Here is a 26233-nt window from a genome sequence, read left to right as displayed (position 1 = left end):
AGCCTATCGAATGGCGTTAACATGAGCGAAGGAGAGACCGTGGGTATGAGTGTGTGTCACCAAGCTCTCCTCTGGTGGAGGTGTCATTCCTAGGTCTTCTGTGAGATGGCAGGAGCCGAGATTGAAAACACGAGGAGCGGTGTAACAGTGTTAACGTGAACCCCAGAATAACTAAATACAATACTTGATTTGTTAAAGGAATCGATATCACATCGCATATACATCTTCTACTTCATCAAAACGCTAGACTTTTGAAAGTTTCTCGACATGGCTGCCGTAATTGTTTGGTACTGACATTAAAGAGATGATCTGATTGGCTATTAAGACACAACATACACACGCGCTAACTAGTGACCACGTGCTGAGCCCACTTGCGAAAATCTCTACTAAGACAAGCAGCTGTCGATCAAACGTAGGTAACGAGTATCAAAGCTAGTCCTCATCCTGTGGTGTCGGTGTACGTTATGGGTGTCTATATAATGGAATATGCGTGATAGAATTTCAAAACGGTGTTTCGTATTGTAAATGGAATATAAGTCTACCTATGTGTAAAGCTGGCCCATAGCTGTGCTGTTAGGTACGTCACAAAACCACGCCGGATTATTCACAGGGAGGAATTGTGTGAAGTTTTCGTTTATTAAAATTTCCGTTAAATGCTTTGGAGCTGGCAGCTAGTTTATTGATACAGTGTGTCATGTTGGAGTAGAGATGTGTAAATCTGTTGGTTTATTGAGACAGAGGAAGACGTTTAGGATACGTCGATAGGAATGAATAAATCCTTACTGGAAAAATGCCTGTCCTGGCTTTTTTTGTGATTTTCCTGGGAATTGAAATTCTTGCACTTCCAACGGATGAGCAAAGACTTTTGGAGACTGTATTATATGACTACAACCAAGCATCGAGACCCGTTTTTAATGCTGCTAAAACTGTGGTTGTTAAGTTTGGGATTACCCTTACACAGATTTCCGACATGGTAAGTACATAATTAAAACAAATGTTGTATTTCTAATTGTAGTTTCGTCAAAAAAGGCCAATCACAGACTCCCGGATGAGCACCGTTTATTACAGAATATTCTTGCACACTACGACACAGCCGCCAGGCCTGTGTACAATGCATCTCATAACGTCACAGTGCAGTTTGGATATACTCTCACACAAATTGCTGATATGGTGAGTTCAAAATTCTCCTTCTTGTACAGGCAGGTGTGACGCTCAAAAACTGCTTACAGAAATACACTTCCCCATGATCATGCAAAGGCTTTATAGAAAATAAATAGTTATTTTGAAATATTCTCGGAATAGACAGGCTGTTTTTGTACAAAATGTTTTGAACGATTTAAATCTTGCAAATTGACTTAATTAATGCAAAAAAAGAAAGAAATAAATAAATACACACAATCCCCCCCCCCCCCCCCCCCAACAAAACTAAAAAAAAAAAAAAAAAAAAACCAACAAATAAACAAGCAAACAAACAAAACGTAATTCATTTAACGTATCACGGGATTGTGATTATATATATATATATATATAAATTTAACGTATCACAGGATTGTGATTATATATATATATATATAAACATTTAACGTATCACGGGATTGTGATTATATATATATATATAAACATTTAACGTATCACAGGATTGTGATTATATATATATATATATAAACATTTAACGTATCACAGGATTGTGATTATATATATATATATAAACATTTAACGTATCACAGGATTGTGATTATATATATATATATAAACATTTAACGTATCACAGGATTGTGATTATATATATATATATAAACATTTAACGTATCACGGGATTGTGATTATATATATATATATATATATATATATATAAACATTTAACGTATCACGGGATTGTGATTATATATATATATATAAAAACATTGTTAAAAGTATCAACGTAAGTCTATAACAGTAGATATATATTATCACTGGGCCCCAGTGGACAGTGTCCAGTGTACCCGTAATGTAACCAGTCATAACCCTAACTATAGCTTATATTATTGCTATAGTTAACTATAGGGGAATATTGATTTTTTATTACTATATTAATTTTTTTGCTAAGCTACGCTAAACTAGCTAAGCTAGAATGATTACTAAAAACAAATTAATGCAGTTTAATTAAATATCATATACAAAAACTACAACATGAGTGTATACACCAAGGATAAGTAGTATGAATTATAAGATATTATACATGACGTTTATGTATGTCATCAAGAGAGATTCACCTAAATAAGGAAACTATACAACGATATGTGGCTTGAAATGACAAAATAAACAGAGGAAAACACTGGCTATTTGTGTTAGCTTCCCTGATAAATACCGCCAGGAACTCTCAGAACCAAAGCGTTAGAATGGTCAAGAACGTGATTACAGCTCGCTACATTGATATTGTATGGAAATCCTATTGTAATAGAGCAATTTAACATCACTGTTTGCTAATTTTATCTTTGATATTTCGATATTTTGCTAATTCTTGTCTTTGATATGCCGATATTTTGCTAATTCTCGTCTTTAATATGTCGATATTTTACTATTTCCGTCTTTGATATGCCGATATTTTGCTAATTCTTGTCTTTGATATTTCGATATTTTGCTAATTCTTGTCTTTAATATTTCGATATTTTGCTAATTCTTGTCTTTAATATGCCGATATTTTGCTAATTCTCGTCTTTAATATGCCGATATTTTACTATTTCCGTCTTTGATATGCCGATATTTTGCTAATTCTTGTCTTTGATATGACGATATTTTGCTTATTTTCGTCTTTGATATGTCAATATTTTGCTAATTTCCCTTCTTTGATATGTTGATATTTTACTAATTCTTGTTTTTGATATTTCGATATTTTGCTTATTTTCGTCTTTGATATGTCAATATTTTGCTAATTTCTCTTCTTTGATATGTTGATATTTTGCTTATTCTTGTCTTTGATATTTCGATATTTTGCTAATTCTTGTCTTTGATATGCTGATATTTTGCTAATTTCCGTCTTTGATATGCCGATATTTAGCTAATTCTCGTCTTTAATATGTCGATATTTTACTATTTCCGTCTTTGCTATGCCGATATTTTGCTAATTCTCGTCTTTGATATGCCGATATTTTGCTAATTCTCGTCTTTAATATTTCGATATTTGGCTAATTCTTGTCTTTAATATTTCGATATTTTGCTAATTCTTGTCTTTAATATGCCGATATTTTGCTAATTCTCGTCTTTGATATGTCGATATTTTACTAATTTCCGTCTTTAATATGCCGATATTTGACTAATTTCCGTCTTTAATATGACGATATTTTACTAATTCTTGTCTTTGACATGTCGATTTTTGGTATATTTCCTATGACTTAATACAAATTGTTTCAATATTAGTCGAAAACACAATGGCTATACAAAATGATAGCATTAACGAAAAAAGAGACGTTAATACATTTATTGAAAACTAAAGATAGATATCGTAAACACGTTTACAAGATTAAAAACTCAAGAAGGTAACAAAATACATACATTTTGTAAATTTATCGATACCAGGGATGTGCGACCCTAAATATCACACACATCTTATACAATAGAATGTATAATATCACACACATCTTATACAATATAATGTATAATATCACACACATCTTATACAATAGAATGTATAATATCACACACATCTTATACAATATAATGTATAATATCACACACACCTTATACAATAGAATGTATAATATCACACACACCTTATACAATATAATGTATAATATCACACACATCTTATACAATAGAATGTATAATATCACACACATCTTATACAATATAATGTATAATATCACACACATCTTATACAATATAATGTTTAATATCACACACATCTTATACAATATAACGTATAATATCACACACATCTTATACAATATAATGTATAATATCACACACATCTTATACAATATAATGTATAATATCACACACATCTTATACAATATAATGTATAATATCACACACATCTTATACAATAGAATGTATAATATCACACACATCTTATACAATAGAATGTTTAATATCACACACACCTTATACAATAGAATGTATAATATCACACACACCTTATACAATAGAATGTATAATATCACACACATCTTATACAATAGAATGTATAATATCACACACATCTTATACAATATAATGTTTAATATCACACACATCTTATACAATATAATGTTTAATATCACACACATCTTATACAATAGAATGTTTAATATCACACACATCTTATACAATAGAATGTATACTATCACACACATCTTATACAATAGAATGTTTAATATCACACACATCTTATACAATAGAATGTTTAATATCACACACATCTTATACAATATAATGTTTAATATCACACACATCTTATACAATAGAATGTATAATATCACACACATCTTATACAATAGAATGTATACTAGTTTACTTATCATATTATTTCCTGACTGATTTATTTTGTTTTAACATTAAGCGGTACCAGGCGTACTATCGTCCTGGTACTTGTACACATATTCCATGTTCCGATATCACAATTTCACAAATGCATTAGCAACGTTTGGTTACCCTGACTTCTCTTATTGATTTCAACACCTGTTTCAACAAATTGTTACTGACGATTTTTTTTTCGTCCTCGCACTTTTAGAAATTGTCTGACCAATTAATCTAAAAAAGGCATTTAGAAATATTCATCCATTAGTAAAAGTATGATATGATGCGCCTTATATAAACCACCAAACTTCCGCGTTGTCCTGGTTACAAAACAGTTATAAGTAATGACACTGACAGATGTTACGACTGGTAGGTCTAATGGAAACAAAGCAATGCCAATCTAACTCGACATGATACTGAAGAATGGTGTCAGGTTATTGGGCATTGATCTGAATATACTGGTTGTCGATATTAGATAACGTTACCTGTAAATGTCTATAGCATTCGAGTTTATATATATTTCATCTGAAGAAGCCTAGAATGCATACCAAAACTATATGTCTGTCGTAAATTAACGTTAACAGTTTTTACGATATGTGATGTTTTACAAGTTACAATACAGTTGGGCTACGAAACATCTTACAAGTAAAATGTTCCATTTCCTTTTCTTTCGAATAAAAAAGATTTGTGTACTGAAGCATCATTTGCAATAATATCAAGCGACATTACATAATGATTTACAAAAATCTCCAACTCATTCTTGGTGGTTAGTGTATCCTGATGTACAACCCCGTCCTGGTGGTTAGTGTATCCTGTTGTACAACCCCGTCCTGGTGGTTAGTGTATCCTGATCTCCGACCCCGTCCTGGTGGTTAGTGTATCCTGATGTACAACCCCGTCTGGTGGTTAGTGTATCCTGACCTACAACCCCGTACTGGTAGTTAGTGTATCCTTATGTACAACCCCGTCCTGGTGGTTAGTGTATCCTGTTGTACAACCCCGTCCTGGTGGTTAGTGTATCCTGATCTCCGACCCCGTCCTGGTGGTTAGTGTATCCTGATGTACAACCCCGTCCTGGTGGTTAGTGTATCCTGACCTCCAAACCCGTCCTGGTGGTTAGTGTATCCTGATGTACAACACCGTCCTGGTGGTCAGTGTATCCTGATGTACAACCCGTCCTGGTGGTTAGTGTATCCTGATGTACAACCCCGTCCTGGTGGTTAGTGTACCCTGATGTACAACCCCGTCCTGGTGGTTAGTGTATCCTGTTGTACAACCCCGTCCTGGTGGTTAGTGTATCATGATCTCCGACCCCGTCCTGGTGGTTAGTGTATCCTGATGTACAACCCCGTTCTGGTGGTTAGTGTATCCTGACCAACAACCCCGTACTGGTAGTTAGTGTATCCTTATGTACAACCCCGTCCTGGTGGTTAGTGTATCCTGTTGTACAACCCCGTCCTGGTGGTTAGTGTATCCTGTTGTACAACCCCATCCTGGTGGTTAGTGTATCCTGATGTACAACCCCGTTCTGGTGGTTAGTGTATCCTGACCTCCAAACCCGTCCTGGTGGTTAGTGTATCCTGTTGTACAACCCCGTCCTGGTGGTTAGTGTATCCTGATCTCCGACGCCGTCCTGGTGGTTAGTGTATCCTGATGTACAACCCCGTCCTGGTGGTTAGTGTATCCTGTTGTACAACCCCGTCCTGGTGGTTAGTGTATCCTGATGTACAACCCCGTCCTGGTGGTTAGTGTATCCTGATGTACAACCCCGTCCTGGTGGTTAGTGTATCCTGATTACAACCCCGTCCTGGTGGTCAGTGTATTCTGATGTACAACCCCGTCCTTGTGGTTAGTGTATCCTGATGTACAACCCCATCCTGGTGGTTAGTGTATCCTGTTGTACAACCCCGCCCTGGTGGTTAGTGTATCCTGACCAACAACCCCGTCCTGGTGGTTAGTGTATTCTGATGTACAACCCCGTCCTGGGCCCAGTTGTTCAAAAGGTGATTAGCTTAATCACTTGATTAGTAAAAATTTCATATCTCATTTGTTGCAAAACCTGTGAGTATATCATCTTTAAACAATGCCAGTTGGAAGAAAATTAAGAATTACAAAATTTCATAAAGTTTTGTCCAGCTAGTTCGACCAGAAATTATTAAATCAGGATTTGAAAAATGTTGTTAAAATATGATTAGCCTAATCACCTTTTGAACAACTGGGCCCTGGTGGTTAGTGTATCCTGATGTACAACCCCGTCCTGGTGGTTAGTGTATCCTGATGTACAACCCCGTCCTGGTGGTTAGTGTATCCTGTTGTACAACCCCGTCCTGGTGGTTAGTGTATCCTGATGTACAACCCCGTCCTGGTGGTTAGTGTATCCTGTTGTACAACCCCGTTCTGGTGGTTAGTGTATTCTGATCTCCAGCCCCGTCCTGGTGGTTAGTGTATCCTGATGTACAACCCCGTCCTGGTGGTTAGTGTATCTTGTTGTACAACCCCATCCTGGTGGTTAGTGTATCCTGTTGTACAACCCCGTCCTGGTGGTTAGTGTATCCTGACCAACAACCCCGTCCTGGTGGTTAGTGTATCCTGATCTCCAACCCCGTCCTGGTGGTTAGTGTACCCTGATGTACAACCCCGTCCTGGTGGTTAGTGTATCCTGATCTCCAACCCCGTCCTGGTGGTTAGTGTATCCTGTTGTACAACCCCGTCCTGGTGGTTAGTGTAACCTGACCAACAACCCCGTCCTGGTGGTTAGTGTATTCTGATGTACAACCCCGTCCTGGTGGTTAGTGTATCCTGATGTACAACCCCGTCCTGGTGGTTAGTGTATCCTGATCTCCAGCCCCGTCCTGGTGGTTAGTGTATCCTGATGTACAACCCCGTCCTGGTGGTTAGTGTATCCTGTTGTACAACCCCGTCCTGGTGGTTAGTGTATCCTGATGTACAACCCCGTCCTGGTGGTTAGTGTATCCTGTTGTACAACCCCGTCCTAGGTGGTTAGTGTATCCTGATGTACAACCCCGTCCTGGTGGTTAGTGTATCCTGTTGTACAACCCCATCCTGGTGGTTAGTGTATCCTGTTGTACAACCCCGTCCTGGTGGTTAGTGTATCCTGACCAACAACCCCGTCCTGGTGGTTAGTGTATCCTGATCTCCAACCCCGTCCTGGTGGTTAGTGTATCCTGATGTACAACCCCGTCCTGGTGGTTAGTGTATCCTGACCTAACAACCCCGTACTGGTGGTTAGTGTATCCTGATGTACAACCCCGTCCTGGTGGTTAGTGTATCCTGATGTACAACCCCATCATGGTGGTTAGTGTATCCTGATGTACAACCCCGTCCTGGTGGTTAGTGTATCCTGATGTACAACCCCGTCCTGGTGGTTAGTGTATCCTGATGTACAACCCCGTCCTGGTGGTTAGTGTATCCTGATGTACAACCCCGTCCTGGTGGTTAGTGTATCCTGTTGTACAACCCCGTCCTGGTGGTTAGTGTATCCTGACCTCAAACCCGTCCTGGTGGTTAGTGTATCCTGTTGTACAACCCCGTCCTGGTGGTTAGTGTATCCTGATCTCCGACCCCGTCCTGGTGGTTAGTGTATCCTGACCTCCAAACCCGTCCTGGTGGTTAGTGTATCCTGATGTACAACCCAGTCCTGGTGGTTAGTGTATCCTGATGTACAAACCCGTCCTGGTGGTTAGTGTATTCTGATGTACAACCCCGTCCTGGTGGTTAGTGTATCCTGATGTACAACCCCGTCCTGGTGGTTAGTGTATCCTGATGTACAACCCCATCATGGTGGTTAGTGTATCCTGATCTCCAACCCCGTCCTGGTGGTTAGTGTATTCTGATGTACAACCCCGTCCTGGTGGTTAGTGTATCCTGATGTACAACCCCGTCCTGGTGGTTAGTGTATCCTGATGTACAACCCCGTCCTGGTGGTTAGTGTATCCTGATCTCCAACCCCGTCCTGGTGGTTAGTGTATCCTGTTGTACAACCCCGTCCTGGTGGTTAATGTATCCTGATGTACAACCCCGTCCTGGTGGTTAGTGTATCCTGATGTACAACCCCGTCCTGGTGGTCAGTGTATCCTGTTGTACAACCCCGTCCTGGTGGTTAGTGTATCCTGTTGTACAACCCCGTCCTGGTGGTTAGTGTATCCTGATGTACAACCCCGTCCTGGTGGTTAGTGTATCCTGATATACAACCCCGTCCTGGTGGTTAGTGTATCCTGATGTACAACCCCGTCCTGGTGGTTAGTGTATCCTGATATACAACCCCGTCCTGGTGGTTAGTGTATCCTGATCTCCAACCCCGTCCTGGTGGTTAGTGTACCCTGATGTACAACCCCGTCCTGGTGGTTAGTGTATCCTGACCTACAACCCCGTACTGGTGGTTAGTGTACCCTGATGTACAACCCCGTCCTGGTGGTTAGTGTATCCTGATCTACAACCCCGTCCTGGTGGTTAGTGTATCCTGATGTACAACCCCGTCCTGGTGGTTAGTGTATCCTGATGTACAACCCCGTCCTGGTGGTTAGTGTATCCTGATGTACAACCCCGTCCTGGTGGTTAGTGTATCCTGATGTACAACCCCGTCCTGGTGGTTAGTGTATCCTGATGTACAACCCCGTCCTGGTGGTTAGTGTATCCTGATGTACAACCCCGTCCTGGTGGTTAGTGTATCCTGACCTCCAACCCCGTCCTGGTGGTTAGTGTATCCTGATCTACAACCCCGTCCTGGTGGTTAGTGTATCCTGATGTACAACCCCGTCCTGGTGGTTAGTGTATCCTGACCTACAACCCCGTCCTGGTGGTTAGTGTATCCTGATGTACAACCCCGTCCTGGTGGTTAGTGTATCCTGATGTACAACCCCGTCCTGGTGGTTAGTGTATCCTGATGTACAACCCCGTCCTGGTGGTTAGTGTATCCTGATGTACAACCCCGTCCTGGTGGTTAGTGTATCCTGATGTACAACCCTGTCCTGGTGGTTAGTGTATCCTGATGTACAACCCCATCCTGGTGGTTAGTGTATCCTGACCTCCAAACCCGTCCTGGTGGTTAGTGTATCCTGTTGTACAACCCCGTCCTGGTGGTTAGTGTATCCTGATCTCCGACCCCGTCCTGGTGGTTAGTGTATCCTGATGTACAACCCCGTCCTGGTGGTTAGTGTATCCTGTTGTACAACCCCATCCTGGTGGTTAGTGTATCCTGTTGTACAACCCCGTTATGGTGGTTAGTGTATCCTGTTGTACAACCCCGTCCTGGTGGTTAGTGTATCCTGACCAACAACCCCGTCCTGGTGGTTAGTGTATCCTGATCTCCAACCCCGTCCTGGTGGTTAGTGTATCCCTGATGTACAACCCCGTCCTGGTGGTTAGTGTATCCTGACCAACAACCCCGTCCTGGTGGTTAGTGTATCCTGATGTACAACCCCGTCCTGGTGGTTAGTGTATCCTGACCAACAACCCCGTCCTGGTGGTTAGTGTATCCTGATGTACAACCCCGTCCTTGTGGTTAGTGTATCCTGATGTACAACCCCGTCCTGGTGGTTAGTGTATCCTGATGTACATCCCCATCATGGTGGTTAGTGTATCCTGATGTACAACCCCGTCCTGGTGGTTAGTGTATCCTGATGTACAACCCCGTCCTGGTGGTTAGTGTATCCTGATGTACAACCCCGTCCTGGTGGTTAGTGTATCCTGATGTACAACCCCGTCCTGGTGGTTAGTGTATCCTGATGTACAACCCCGTCCTGGTGGTTAGTGTATCCTGATCTCCAACCCCGTCCTGGTGGTTAGTGTATCCTGATGTACAACCCCGTCCTGGTGGTTAGTGTATCCTGACCTACAACCCCGTACTGGTGGTTAGTGTATCCTGATGTACAACCCCGTCCTGGTGGTTAGTGTATCCTGACCTACAACCCCGTACTGGTGGCTAGTGTATCCTGATGTACAACCCCGTCCTGGTGGTTAGTGTATCCTGATGTACAACCCCGTCCTGGTGGTTAGTGTATCCTGATCTCCAGCCCCGTCCTGGTGGTTAGTGTATCCTGATGTACAACCCCGTCCTGGTGGTTAGTGTATCCTGATGTACAACCCCGTTCTGGTGGTTAGTGTATCCTGTCCTCTAAACCCGTCCTGGTGGTTAGTGTATCCTGATGTACAACCCCGTCCTGGTGGTTAGTGTATCCTGATCTCCGACCCCGTCCTGGTGGTTAGTGTATCCTGACCTCCAAACCCGTCCTGGTGGTTAGTGTATCCTGATGTACAACCCAGTCCTGGTGGTTAGTGTATCCGTACAAACCCGTCCTGGTGGTTAGTGTATTCTGATGTACAAGCCCGTCCTGGTGGTTAGTGTATCCTGATGTACAACCCCGTCCTGGTGGTTAGTGTATCCTGATGTACAACCCTATCATGGTGGTTAGTGTATCCTGATGTACAACCCCGTCCTGGTGGTTAGTGTATCCTGATGTACAACCCCGTCCTGGTGGTTAGTGTATCCTGATCTCCAACCCCGTCCTGGTGGTTAGTGTATCCTGATGTACAACCCCGTCCTGGTGGTTAGTGTATCCTGATGTACAACCCCGTCCTGGTGGTTAGTGTACCCTGATGTCCAACCCCGTCCTGGTGGTTAGTGTATCCTGATGTACAACCCCGTCCTGGTGGTTAGTGTTTCCTGATGTACAACCCCGTCCTGGTGGTTAGTGTATCCTGTTGTACAACCCCGTCCTGGTGGTTAGTGTATCCTGATGTACAACCCCGTCCTGGTGGTTAGTGGATCCTGATGTACAACCCCGTCCTGGTTGTTAGTGTATCCTGATCTCCAACCCCGTCCTGGTGGTTAGTGTACCCTGATGTACAACCCCGTCCTGGTGGTTAGTGTATCCTGACCAACAACCCCGTACTGGTGGCTAGTGTACCCTGATGTACAACCCCGTCCTGGTGGTTAGTGTATCCTGACCAACAACCCCGTCCTGGTGGTTAGTGTATCCTGATGTACAACCCCGTCCTGGTGGTTAGTGTATCCTGATGTACAACCCCGTTCTGGTGGTTAGTGTATCCTGTCCTCTAAACCCGTCCTGGTGGTTAGTGTATCCTGATGTACAACCCCGTCCTGGTGGTTAGTGTATCCTGATCTCCGACCCCGTCCTGGTGGTTAGTGTATCCTGACCTCCAAACCCGTCCTGGTGGTTAGTGTATCCTGATGTACAACCCAGTCCTGGTGGTTAGTGTATCCGTACAAACCCGTCCTGGTGGTTAGTGTATTCTGATGTACAAGCCCGTCCTGGTGGTTAGTGTATCCTGATGTACAACCCCGTCCTGGTGGTTAGTGTATCCTGATGTACAACCCTATCATGGTGGTTAGTGTATCCTGATGTACAACCCCGTCCTGGTGGTTAGTGTATCCTGATGTACAACCCCGTCCTGGTGGTTAGTGTATCCTGATCTCCAACCCCGTCCTGGTGGTTAGTGTACCCTGATGTCCAACCCCGTCCTGGTGGTTAGTGTATCCTGATGTACAACCCCGTCCTGGTGGTTAGTGTTTCCTGATGTACAACCCCGTCCTGGTGGTTAGTGTATCCTGTTGTACAACCCCGTCCTGGTGGTTAGTGTATCCTGATGTACAACCCCGTCCTGGTGGTTAGTGGATCCTGATGTACAACCCCGTCCTGGTTGTTAGTGTATCCTGATCTCCAACCCCGTCCTGGTGGTTAGTGTACCCTGATGTACAACCCCGTCCTGGTGGTTAGTGTATCCTGACCAACAACCCCGTCCTGGTGGTTAGTGTATCCTGATGTACAACCCCGTCCTGGTGGTTAGTGTATCCTGATCTCCAGCCCCGTCCTGGTGGTTAGTGTATCCTGATGTACAACCCCGTCCTGGTAGTTAGTGTATCCTGATGTACAACCCCGTCCTGGTGGTTAGTGTATCCTGTTGTACAACACCGTCCTGGTGGTTAGTGTATCCTGATGTACAACCCCATCCTGGTGGTTAGTGTATCCTGACCTCCAAACCCGTCCTGGTGGTTAGTGTATCCTGTTGTACAACCCCGTCCTGGTGGTTAGTGTATCCTAATCTCCGACCCCGTCCTGGTGGTTAGTGTATCCTGATGTACAACCCCGTCCTGGTGGTTAGTGTATCCTGATTACAACCCCATCCTGGTGGTTAGTGTATCCTGACCTCCAAACCCGTCCTGGTGGTTAGTGTATCCTGATGTACAACCCTGTCCTGGTGGTTAGTGTATCCTGTTGTACAACCCCGTCCTGGTGGTTAGTGTATCCTGATGTACAACCCCGTCCTGGTGGTTAGTGTATCCTGTTGTACAACCCCATCCTGGTGGTTAGTGTATCCTGATCTCCGACCCCGTCCTGGTGGTTAGTGTATCCTGATGTACAACCCCGTCCTGGTGGTTAGTGTATCCTGATGTACAACCCCGTCCTGGTGGTTAGTGTATCCTGATGTACAACCCCGTCCTGGTGGTTAGTGTATCCTGATCTCCGACCCCATCCTGGTGGTTAGTGTATCCTGTTGTACAACCCCGTCCTGGTGGTTAGTGTATCCTGATGTACAACCCCGTTCTGGTGGTTAGTGTATCCTGTTGTACAACCCCGTCCTGGTGGTTAGTGTATCCTGTTGTACAACCCCGTCCTGGTGGTTAGTGTATCCTGATCTCCGACCCCGTCCTGGTGGTTAGTGTATCCTGATGTACAACCCCGTCCTGGTGGTTAGTGTATCCTGATGTACAACCCGTCCTGGTGGTTAGTGTATCCTGACCAACAACCCCGTCCTGGTGGTTAGTGTATTCTGGACTTATCTAGTACCAGTAAGTGTATCTCGAACCTATCTAGTACCAGTAAGTGTAATCTGTGTAGGACCCTTCCTGTATGTGCTGGTCTAGAGAGCTCAGACAATGAAGAAAGGGAATAACTTTATTTACAACCAGTTCTTCTCGATCCGATGACAATAACAAAACCATAAAATTTCTCTCCTCCATCAACTTACGGTGGTTTTGCGAACATCGCCCCCGCACGCCTCCTTGGCCGGAAATACCACACCAATGAAGTGCATCTCAGCCTCGCAAATAGGCTCAGAAACTGCATACGATTGTCCTTGTGTCAAACTTAATTCCTTTTGTATCTGTGGTGAATTTTATGTTGGTGGCTCTCCCTAACTCAATGTTCGCAATTCAAGAAGCAGTTCAATAAAATCAGGAAACTAGAAGGAAATCTGGAGTCCTGGAAATCTTCAACTGTACTGTCTCTTAATGCTGAAATAGTTCTTATCCTAAGTGGTGAAATAGCCTTTCTCAAAACGTTCTCCTCCAACAGTTCTTCTACTGTAAAAATATAATTATACATGTATCTCGGGATCGCTAATGAGCTACAGTATAGGGGGGCTAAATGACTTCTATGGCACAACTTACGACCAATAGAAGGACGGAATTATATCTCGGCATCGCTAACGACCTATAGAAGGACGAAATTATATTTCGGCATCGCTAACGACCTATAGAAGGACAAAATTATATCTCTGCATCGCTAACGACCTATAGAAGGACGAAATTATATCTCGGCATCGCTAACGACCAATAGAAGGACAAAATTATATCTCGGCATCTCTTTCGACCAATAGAAGGATGAAATTATATCTCGGTATCGCTAACGACCAATAGAAGGATGAAATTATATCTCGGTATCGCTAACGACCAATAGAAGGACAAAATTATATCTCGGCATCGCTAACGAGCTATAGTATAGAGGGGCGAAATGACTTCTATGGCACAACTTACGACCAATAGAAGGACGCAACATCTGTCGCATCGCTAAAGTGATATCTGTGGTATCGCTAACTAGACAAAGATTGTCAAAATGACATCTTCATTACAGCAAACAAGCCATGGGAAACAGAATAAGATATGTGGCATCACGAGAGATCTATAGAATGACTAAATGACATTTGTGGCATCGCTAATGTGATATAGATAAGCGAAGTGACATACATTGTATGTGGCATCACTAACGGGCCTTTAATGAACGAAATCATATCTGTGGTATCGCTAACGAGTCATATATTGACAAAATGGTACATTTTTTTTTGTATCTGTGACTTGGTTTACGAGCCACAGACGGTAGAAACGTGTGCCACTATCCTTATGCCAAGGAAAAGGATTTCAACTAAGAAAAGGTACAATCGGACTTCATGTGTAAGCAACGGCAGTGTTTATATGTCTATAACTAGTTCCTTATGTATACGATTCATTCATGCTATAGAGGGATGATTTGTTATTCATTTGAACTATCGATGGTATTTTCAGAACGCGCAGTCTATGCTTACACGAGGTTCGCTGTCCTGGATGCCCCATGTAACTTAAATCATCCTAGCCCGAGACTGACGTTAAAGTACGGCCGGTATTTAACTACTGTATTCTGTATCTATCCTCAAAGTTCAAACCAAGCCTTGTTGTTTTATAAAAATACCGGTAATCTGCGTCATGTCAGGAGCAGACATGTCTCGCATTATTGTAATATATGTTACCAATCATCAGCTCCACCAACCTACTGATTAAACTTAATTAGCTAAAGAGATAATTTCTTTACGAAGATGCCAGAGATTATTAAGTGGTGTAGCCGGTGTATTCATCAACATAGTTAACTTATTATACATGTAAGTAAAGATACACTAGTTGGGCTTCTGGGTTTGGGCTTCTATGGTTTGGAACTTAATATTTAATATAAACGATAATGTTCCATATAATCAGGATATCCTCGAATATTGTAGCGTATGTAACTACTATCTCTCTCTTTCTATCGATCGATCGATCGAGAAGAAATTATCATTCATGTTTAACAATCACCGGAAACAGTTAAATACATGTGACGAAAAAGTACCGTGTCAGTATGATGACAAGAATATAACATACACTTCCGGTCTAAATGTGAGTTGAGCTCAAACACTTCCTGTCACGTACGGCTGTTTGCCCATCACCGGAAGCCGCTCTAGCTGTGCTTCACGCATTGTGTGGTGAAATGATGGATATGTCTTCCCATTTCTGAATACAGCAGTTACTTCTATTTACGTGCTAGCTATTGTTTCCTGGGTGTTGGACAGCAGTTACTTCTATTGACATAACGATACTTGTTGACATCATAACGGTACTTGTTGATATCATAACGGTACTTGTTGATATCATAACGGTACTTGTTGATGTCATAACGGTACTTGTTGACACCATAACGGTACTTGTTGACACCATAACGGTACTTGTTGATGTCATTACGGTACTTGTTGATGTCATTACGGTACTTGTTGACATCATAACGGTACTTGTTGACATCATGACGGTACTTGTTGATGTCATTACGGTACTTGTTGACATCATAACGGTACTTGTTGGCACCATAATGGTACTTGTTGACACCATAACGGTACTTGTTGACATCATAACGGTACTTGTTGATATCATAACGGTACCTGTTGCCATCATAACGGTACTTGTTGATATCATAACGGTACTTGTTGACACCATAATGGTACTTGTTGACACCATAACGGTACTTGTTGACATCATAACGGTACTTGTTGACATCATGACGGTACTTGTTGATGTCATTACGGTACTTGTTGACATCATAACGGTACTTGTTGACATCATAACGGTACTTGTTGACATCATGACGGTACTTGCTGATGTCATTACGGTACTTGTTGACATCATAACGGTACTTGTTGACATCATAACGGTACTTGTTGACACCATAACGGTACTTGTTGCCATCATAACGGTACTTGTTGATATTATGGTTTAGGCAGGGTTGGGATCAGCTGCACTCTGCTGTCATATTTTACAGCCGCTTGGAATTCATCATATAAATGTCGGCGAAGGCAACATTAAAAAATATTCAACAATTAACAAATACATCACACAGACCGATCTAGGAACGAAAATGACAGAAAAAGATCAATAGATATTGATATCTGATATATAAATACGTGTACATCAAGAAACTTCACACTTGCAAAAGAAGATAAAAAATTAAGTCGAGGTAACGGGTCGATGAATATTCAAGTATAATCTGACAAGTGCTCATATAATATAACACAAGCTATTTACTTTTTGCTGAACATTTTGTCGATATCTGATGAGAAAATATCATTCCATTAAGTGATGTCATTCCTCGCCGGTGGGAAGCATTACTGACTGAATTGTGATTGTATTTCAGGCAATGATTTAAAATGACACATCAATCACAGAATAAAATGATAAAATGGTCGTCAGCACTCTGAGTAAATTATTTGACTGTTGTAAATTGTATCAGCAAAACTTCTGTCTTCTCTGTTTGACGATTTTGCAGAACAAGATTTCTTTCCTTGTCCATGTTGTCACAATGACTTTGATTGGTGTTTATTTGAAATGCACGTGGCACGCTAACAAGTTCACCCAATTAGATTGTTCGTCATATTGAATCAGATTCGTTGCACGCTATTGGCGTAGGTGGGAAAAGCTTTCAATGATTGAAGACGAAAGATGGTAGGCTGAAGAAGCGGACTCCGACACGGAATGGTTGTCTGTTTATGGATGGCTGGCGTTGGTTATCTTGTAACAGACGAGTTCCCCAAGGGAAAATAGAAACTGAAAATGGCCATAAAATGTACTTATAAATCAGACCAACTTTATCTACTAAATTGATTTATTATCAAACTAAAAAGAAAGTCAGAAGAATAGCTGCACTGAGAACGTTTACACCTTCATCTTGACAGCCATGTCTATAACTAGACCAATTAATCTCCCGGTCTCCTCCATGTAACATCTACCCCCAGCCCCCCACCCCCCTCCCCTATCGTAACTACACATGTAACGGCTCTCTTCATTTTCCCACCCTCCTATCGTTTCTAGACATATAACAGTTCGCTTCTCCTGGACATAATTCAGTGGTATATCCGGGACATCAGTCAGTGGTATATCCGGGACATAATTCAGTGATATATCCGGGACATAAGTCAGTGGTATATCCGGGACATCAGTCAGTGGTATATCCGGGACATCAGTCAGTGGTATATCCGGGACATCAGTCAGTGGTATATCCGGGACATAATTCAGTGATATATCCTGGACATAATTCAGTGATATATCCGGGACATCAGTCAGTGGTATATCCGGGACATAAGTCAGTGGTATATCCGGGACATCAGTCAGTGATATATCCGGGACATCAGTCAGTGGTATATCCGGGACATAACTCAGTGGTATATCCGGGACATTAGTCAGTGATATACCCGGGACATAAGTCAGTGGTATATCCGGGACATAAGTCAGTGGTATATCCGGGACATAATTCAGTGGTATATCCGGGACATCAGTCAGTGGTATATCCGGGACATAAGTCAGTGATATATCCGGGACATAACTCAGTGGTATATCCGGGACATCAGTCAGTAGTATATCCGGGACACTAGTCAGTGGTATATCCGGGACATAAGTCAGTGGTATATCCGGGACATAAGTCAGTGATATATCCGGGACATAACTCAGTGGTATATCCGGGACATCAGTCAGTGGTATATCCGGGACATAAGTCAGTGGTATATCCGGGACATAAGTCAGTGGTATATCCGGGACATAAGTCAGTGGTATATCCGGGACATAAGTCAGTGGTATATCTGGGACATAAGTCAGTGGTATATCCGGGACATCAGTCAGTAATATATCCGGGACATAAGTCAGTGGTATATCCGGGACATCAATCAGTGGTATATCCGGGACATAATTCAGTGGTATATCCGGGACATAAGTCAGTGGTATATCCGGGACATAATTCAGTGGTGTATCCGGGACATAAGTCAGTGATATATCCGGGACATAAGTCAGTGGTATATCCGGGACATAATTCAGTGGTGTATCCGGGACATAACTCAGTGTTATATCCGGGACATTAGTCAGTGGTATATCCGGGACATAAGTCAGTGGTATATCCGGGACATCAGTCAGTGGTATATCCGGGACATAATCCAGTGGTGTATCCGGGACATAAGTTAGTGATATATCCGGGACATAAGTCAGTGGTATATCCGGGACATAATTCAGTGGTATATCCGGGACATCAGTCAGTGATATATCAGGGACATAAGTCAGTGGTATATCCGGGACATAAGTCAGTGGTATATCCAGGACATAAGTCAGTGATATATTCGGGACATAAGTCAGTGGTATATACCGGACATAAGTCAGTGATATATTCGGGACATAAGTCAGTGGTATATACCGGACATAAGTCAGTAATATATCCAGGACATAAGTCAGTAATATATCCGGGACATAAGTCAGTGGTATATCCGGGACATAAGTCAGTGGTATTTCCGGGACATAAGTCAGTGGTATATCCGGGACATAATTCAGTGGTATATCCGGGACATCAGTCAGTGGTATATCCAGGACATAAGTCAGTGATATATTCGGGACATAAGTCAGTGGTATATACCGGACATAAGTCAGTGATATATCCGGGACATAAGTCAGTGGTATATCCGGGACATAAGTCAGTGGTATATCCGGGACATAAGTCAGTGGTATATCCGGGACAAAATTCAGTGGTATATCCGGGACATCAGTCAGTGATATATCTGGGACATAAGTCAGTAATATATCCGGGACATAAGTCAGTAATATATCCGGGACATAAGTCAGTAATATATCGGGGACATAAGTCAGTAATATATCCGGGATATCAGTCAGTGATATATCCGTGACATAAGTCAGTGGTATATTCGGGACATAAGTCAGTGGTATATCCGGGACATAACTCAGTGGTATATCCGGGACATTAGTCAGTGGTATATCCGGGACATCAGTCAGTGGTATATCCGGGATATCAGTCAGTGATATATCTGGGACATAATTCAGTGGTATATCCGGGACATAAGTCAGTGGTATATCCGGGACATTAGTCAGTGGTATATCCGGGACATAAGTAAGTGGTATATCCGGGACATCAGTCAGTGGTATATCCGGGACATTAGTCAGTGGTGTATCCGGGACATAAGTCAGTGGTATATCCGGGACATAACTCAGTGGTATATCCGGGACATAAGTCAGTGGTATATCCGGGACATAAGTCAGTGGTATATCCGGGACATAGACATAATTCAGTGGTATGTCCGGGACATAAGTCAGTGGTATATCCGGGACATAAGTCAGTGGTATATCCGGGACATAAGTCAGTGGTATATCCGGGACATAGACATAATTCAGTGGTATGTCCGGGACATAATTCAGTGGTATGTCCGGGACATAAGTCAGTGGTATATCCGGGACATAAGTCAGTGGTATATCTGGGACATAAGTCAGTGATATATCCGGGACATAAGTCAGTGGTATATCCGGGACATCAGTCAGTGGTATATCCGGGATATCAGTCAGTGATATATCCGGGACATAAGTCAGTGGTATATTCGGGACATAAGTCAGTGGTATATCCGGGACATAACTCAGTGGTATATCCGGGACATCAGTCAGTAATATATCCAGGACATAAGTCAGTAATATATCCGGGACATAAGTCAGTGGTATATCCGGGACATCAGTCAGTGATATATCCGGGACATCAGTCAGTGATATATCCGGGACATAAGTCAGTGGTATATCCGGGACATAAGTCAGTGGTATATCCGGGACATAAGTCAGTGGTATATCCGGGACATCTGTCAGTGGTATATCCGGGACATGATGTTACTCATATCAAGGCACAAGAACCACAGTCTGTGTGAAGCGATACGTGGGTGAATATTTCTGAATCGCATCAGTTCTGATCGTCTTGCTACGCATTCTTTCCATTTAAGCTCAGGCGTCCCTAAAATCGCTTTATTCACTGTATATTTCCGGGCGGTTTTTGTAGGGAAGCATCCGTATCTTATGAAACTATCTAAGAAGTCTTCAGACCATATTCGTAGATTGTGGAGATTAATGTCCGAAAAATGTCTGTGCATTTCGATAAACCGAACATGAGGAATACTGCTATGTTAAAATCAAATAAATACTTGTGTATTTTTGTGTTTGCTTGTTGGGTCAAACACAGTCTTCTAAAGAACAGAAGTCTATACTTGCTGATGTAGTATGAGAGACGACAAATCCCGAGAGTTTCGATGGTACTATCTGAGGGTGAATTTCTATCAAACCCCTGCAGGATTCTGCAGCACTTTCTTTGCGTTACCTCGAGTTTGTCTAAACTGTTCCCCGGCACTTTCCCCATATTTCACACGCGTACATTCGTTAGGTACGGTGACGCGTTTCCAAATAACAGATGACGCTATAGGAGTAATTTCTCCGAACCGGAGACCGACATCTGGAAGAGAGTGAAAAGATCTAAAAAAAAAAAGAAAAAAAAAGGTCGTAATTACTAGATAACTTAGTCGTAATTACGAGATACCTAAGTCGTAATTACGAAATAACTAAGTCGTAATTACGAAATAACTAAGTCATTAGTACAAGATAAATATGCCGTAATTACGAGATAACTAAGTCGTAATTACGAGATAACTAAAATGATGTCGTTAAAAGGAGACAATTTATCATTTGTATCTTATATTGTTTGTGACATCTTAAAATTGTTGACGTCATTATTTAGAGTGCACTAAAACAGTCTCTTGAGGAACGTCATCAGAAGTGAAAGGCTTAGTGGCGGTAGCATCGCCTTTTTTCATTATGTGTTTGTAAATAGTTTAATGATTGACAAATCAATCGAAAACAAAATTTGATTTTATAGATGTTTTATGACTCGTATCAAAATGAAATAATGGTCCCAGAGGCCTGTATCGTCAACCTGGATACATATTATGTATCTAAACAACAATAGCAAAATGTTCTTAAAGATATTTCTAGGGATAGAGCCTGTACCTATGGCCAAATACTTGCAGCATATCTGAATTTCAGTTTCCATGCCTGGCAATTCTGTACTGTTTCCAAGTTGTGACTGATAAGTCTTCGTCTTTTCGTACAACAATTTATGTATGGTTCTGGGATGGGGACCTCAACAATTCCAAAGTGATGCCATTTGGTCTAGGTCTCCAAGTCTTGGGATAGACCCTAGGGCAGTCCAGGAAACATTAGTGCATTCCTTTCTTTATACGCAGTAATTGTATAGCTATTTATATGGAGATTTTAACCAATTCCAAGAGGTTTGACCTCATTCTTTAGCCCTAGAGTTCATTCAGTCGATGTATATGATTGATGACCATGGCACACTTCTAGAGAAGAAGTCTTTTCTAGAAATTTAGCCATTTTTTGCTCTTTTGTCTACGCCCTTTTTCAGCATGGTAAACATAACAAAACTCATTCTTATACTAGATCCCTGTTATTTAATGGTTGTCATCCTATTGAACTGTTTATATGTAGAACAAACATACAGTCGACAGATACAGGATGAACCCACGTGGTACCATAGGAATGCTTCAAAATTAGGTTTTTGTCGTCTGATTTTAGCTCTAAGTACGAACGAAGACAGAATGAAGGTACATATATATGTACCTTAAACATTGGATTTTACAGGGGGAAATGGAAAGTACGCAATTTTGGTAAATAGTAATCAATGTAAGATTATCTCTTTTATTTCAGAAAATTTTGATTTCAATTAACATCGTTAAAAAAACTAAGAAACATGAAATCAACTTTTAACATTTTTCACCAATATCATGCAAATCCGGGTCATGGTATCAAATGTACACAATATATGCACTTAAAGCAATCGAAAACGATGATTCAATGTCAATTCTGTTTAAGATACATTTCTTTATAGAGGCTGTAGTAGTCTTTCTTTTTTTTTCTTTTTCTTTTTTTTTGGAAAAAAGATGGTTGTGTTTTCGATTTCTGATATAGATTATCATATATCTATCTATCCACTTTAGTCTTTTGGTTTTGCTCGGTAGACTAGACTAGAATTTTGAATGAAAAAAAAAATCGTGTTTTTAATACACGGAACAGGGGTCTGGTTCCGAGTTAGGTTTTAATACAAGGGGTTGGGGTCTGGTTTCGAGTAAGGTTTTGAATACACCACGAAACTGGGGTCTGATTGCGAGTAGGGTTTTTAGGTAACCTGAGCTTTGCTGAAGTGACCTATTCTGATCATTTTCAGTGCGTCGTTTTCCGTCGTCCGTAAACTTTTCATTAAAACGACTTGTTCTCAATAACCGAACTGGCCAGGGTACTTGTATTGGGTCTGTAGCATGCGGGATGAAGCGCTCCCATGTTTGTTCAAATAAATGACCTTGATAAACTTTCAAGGTCACATTGGTCAAAAGTTTTAAAATCTTCAAACGACTTCTCCTCAATAAACGAAATGCCCATGGCGCTGATATTGGGCATGTAGCATGCTGGGATGAAGGGCTACCAAGTTTGTTCAAATGGATGACATTGACTTTCATTTAAGGTCACAGGGGTCAAATATGCTAAAATCTTTAAATTACTTCTTCTTGATAACCAAAAAGCCCAGATACCAAATATTACATGTGTAGAATGCTTGGATGATGGGCTAACAAGTTTATTCAAATGAATGACCTTGATCTTCATTCAAGGTCACACGGGTCAAATATGCTAAAATATTTAAACGACTTCTTCTTAATAACCAAAAAGGCCCAAGGACACAACACTAGGTCTGTAGCTTGCTGGGATGAAGGGCTTTTAATTTTGTTCAAATAGATGACCTTAACCTTCATTAGTGGTCACAGGGGTCAAATATGCTTAACTCTTCAAACGACTTCTTCTTGAAAACCAAAAGGCCCAGAGACCCGATATTATGCTTTTATTTCACGAAACGGGGTGTGATTTCGAGTTAGGTTTTTATTTCACGGATTTGAATGTGAATTGATATGAGTAATACAATTTTTTTTGGAATGAATGGAAACTGAAAACTATACCAGAAAGAACTCTAAACATGGAAAGTACTGAATACAGTTGTATTTTTATTGTACCATGAATGTAGATGACGGACGTTCTTGGAAACATGTGTAGAAAATCATTTGTTACACAGAGAGCAAAAAGGCTAATTCCTAGAGTTTATAAATGTCGACGGAAGCAAACTGGTAGCTATTTTTACCTGAAGAATCATATTATGCCCCTGGCGTGCCTAGGCACTGTGTATCAGGATCAGGGTGATCAAGGCAGTCAGCGACATCTAGCGGATTTGTTCCATCCATCACCTCGTATGGCTTCGACTGAAAGATTAAGGGTCTTGGTGACCCCGATGTTTCATTGATTAATCTTAGTGTCAACAGCGCTTTGTAGCCTGATGAGAACCTATAGATTGATGAGTGTGCTCTTTCTATTTATTTCCTGATTATCTTCATTTGTACCTAATAGTGTAATCGAACACCCCTGTCCGTGTAGCAGTAGCACTGACGGAAGGGGTGGGTGTTGATCAGGGCACAATAACACTAATTGTTGAACCAACATTGACATTTATTTGCATTACGAATCGGTGTTTAACGAAGCCTGGTTATCAGTAAGGAAACGCCTCGATCCATGTGTTACTGTGTTCGGATTATCGTCAGATATCCGTCCAATAGATATGTTGTAAATATATCGATTTCCTACTTTTATTGAAAGGATGATCGAATGATAGCGAAGCAAATTATTTGCAGACACCAAACCGGCTTGAAATGAAGAGTGTCGGAGATGTTTCGATAAACTCGTTTTTTGACCTTGAACTGTAAATTTGATTTCGATAAGGATACGTCTGAGTCTTGAGTCAAGTCTCTGTTTCATCGCATACGGCCTCACTGTAAAAGACAGACTTCTCAACCCGTTTTATAACCCACGGCCCGTTACGACAGTTTAGTGTCTGGTCGACTGGAAATGGAATCCCTTACGTTAAAGCGATTTCACGAAGCGGCTTGTCAATGTGAACTATTTCCGAGACGTCCCTCGTCTGCCGTCCATTTAGCAGCTTATCTGTCACTTTATGATACAGGTATCTATCACGTGATTACAGTAAACCTATCTGTCACTTTATGATACAGGTATCTATCACGTGATTACAGTAAACCTATCTGTCACTTTATGATACAGGTATCTATCACGTGATTACAGTAAACCTATCTGTCACTGTATGATACAGGTATCTATCACGTAATTAAACAGTCTTTTATTTTGTTTTTAACATGTATTACCTTGAGTTTTACTATCCGATTTTTCCTGCTAAACCTGGAAATAGAAAATACAACTTTGCCATTACAGATTGTGAAGCTCATATCTGTTTGTTGTTCTGTTTTATGCAGCAATATTTTGTTTTCGCCTCTAGGATCAAGAAGGAAACTATAAACCAAATTATGTTTCTTAGTAATCTATAACCTGGTCACAGAAATGTCACATGAAGGGGTGTGTTGTTACCTAGAGAGATTGAGGATGTACCGTCTCGATATATTAACCGTATATAACCCTAACTAGATTATACAATTAGTTAATGTGTTTCTGGGTGGTTTATTAGGCTATGATTGTACTGACCTATTCCCGTAATGCTTGTCCTCTATAGCAAATGATTTTGGTTTTGTCATATTCACATATGGGTAACTGCAGTGTTGTTGAATGTAAAATGGAACACTTCCTTTGATCTGGCGTCAATGTGAATAGTAAAAACAATGTGTCGAGAACATTTATTAGTACGATGATCTCCTTTTAATGGTAAGAGTTTATGTAGAATGCTGTCTCCGTTTATCGTCTCGGCATCAGATCCTCTTTCTATAGAGTTCCACAATGTGTATTATTACACTGACGAATCTTTTTGAAAGAAGGTTTTCATGGTCCTGAAATGCCTCATTTGCAATAGAGCCAAACAATTTTCAAACACAAAAGATGCCCGAAACCTAGATCGAATCGTTTCTATTCAGTAGGAAAAATAAGATACAGAGCCAGATTTATCTGAAGGATTGCTTTGCGCAGAGCGAGAACAAAGAAATTGTTGGCTTTAACTGAAGTGCCAGATCCAGCTTTTATGTCACATCTAGGTTTACACGTTAGTTTGATACTTTTGAACAGAACATAATCTGTAAGTTGATCAGCCGTCTCTGATGATAACGACCGTTACCAGTAACACCACTAATACTACCCAAATTAGAGTGCACAGCTAATCACCGTGTTTCAGTGTATGTTTTTGATGAGGAGTCGTTAAGTAAAGCAGCTGAATTTTCTTAGGATTCGAATTGTTCTTATTTTGTTATAAAGCATTTTGTCATATAATCGATAACCGATGCATTCATACAAGTTAAAAAGTAAATGTGTACACAGCCTAATATGTTGCATCTGGAGAGCCCGGTGGTCCTGTTTACTGATACACGCGGATGGTTCTGTAGGTGGACGTTATACCGCCACTGCCACAACATATATTGAGACTCGGCTATCGATCCCCACATCTCTCGTGAGTTCATCCAAAATACCGCGGATGTCTCGTTATACCAACATTACTACACGAATCCTTTTTAATTCCCTGTAAAATCTGCTCATAGTGTTATGACGAATATTTCTAAGAAATTTGAAAATTCATTTTTTTTCCACGTCTGACAAATCTGAGGATTATATAATGTTTCGCATTAAAAAATTATCGATCGATATCCCTTTCCACAAATTTATATTTTAAACATATTTCAATTATCTTATTTAACAAAATAATGACATGAGACGATGTTCGTCATGGCTATTACCCGGAGAGAAACAGCGGTATGATGAAGTTATATCTAATACCCGGCATAGGGAAACATATATCTAATACCCGGC

General features: G+C 41.2%; 1 protein-coding gene across 1 annotated transcript in view; it reads left to right on the top strand.

The window, feature by feature from the left end:
* Positions 1-790: 790 nt before the first annotated feature.
* LOC117334765 (acetylcholine receptor subunit alpha-1-A-like) overlaps positions 791-26233 on the top strand; it is a 175588-nt gene continuing 150145 nt past the window's right edge. Inside the window, exon 1 of the mRNA XM_033894566.1 lies at positions 791-973. Coding sequence (XP_033750457.1) covers positions 791-973 — 183 coding nt within the window. The remainder of the gene's footprint in view (positions 974-26233) is intronic.

Source organism: Pecten maximus, chromosome 9 (assembly GCF_902652985.1).
Source record: "Pecten maximus chromosome 9, xPecMax1.1, whole genome shotgun sequence".
Taxonomy (NCBI): Eukaryota; Metazoa; Mollusca; class Bivalvia; order Pectinida; family Pectinidae; genus Pecten; species Pecten maximus.
The sequence above is the reverse complement of the archived record's forward strand: the minus strand, read 5'-3'. Positions and strand labels throughout refer to the sequence as shown.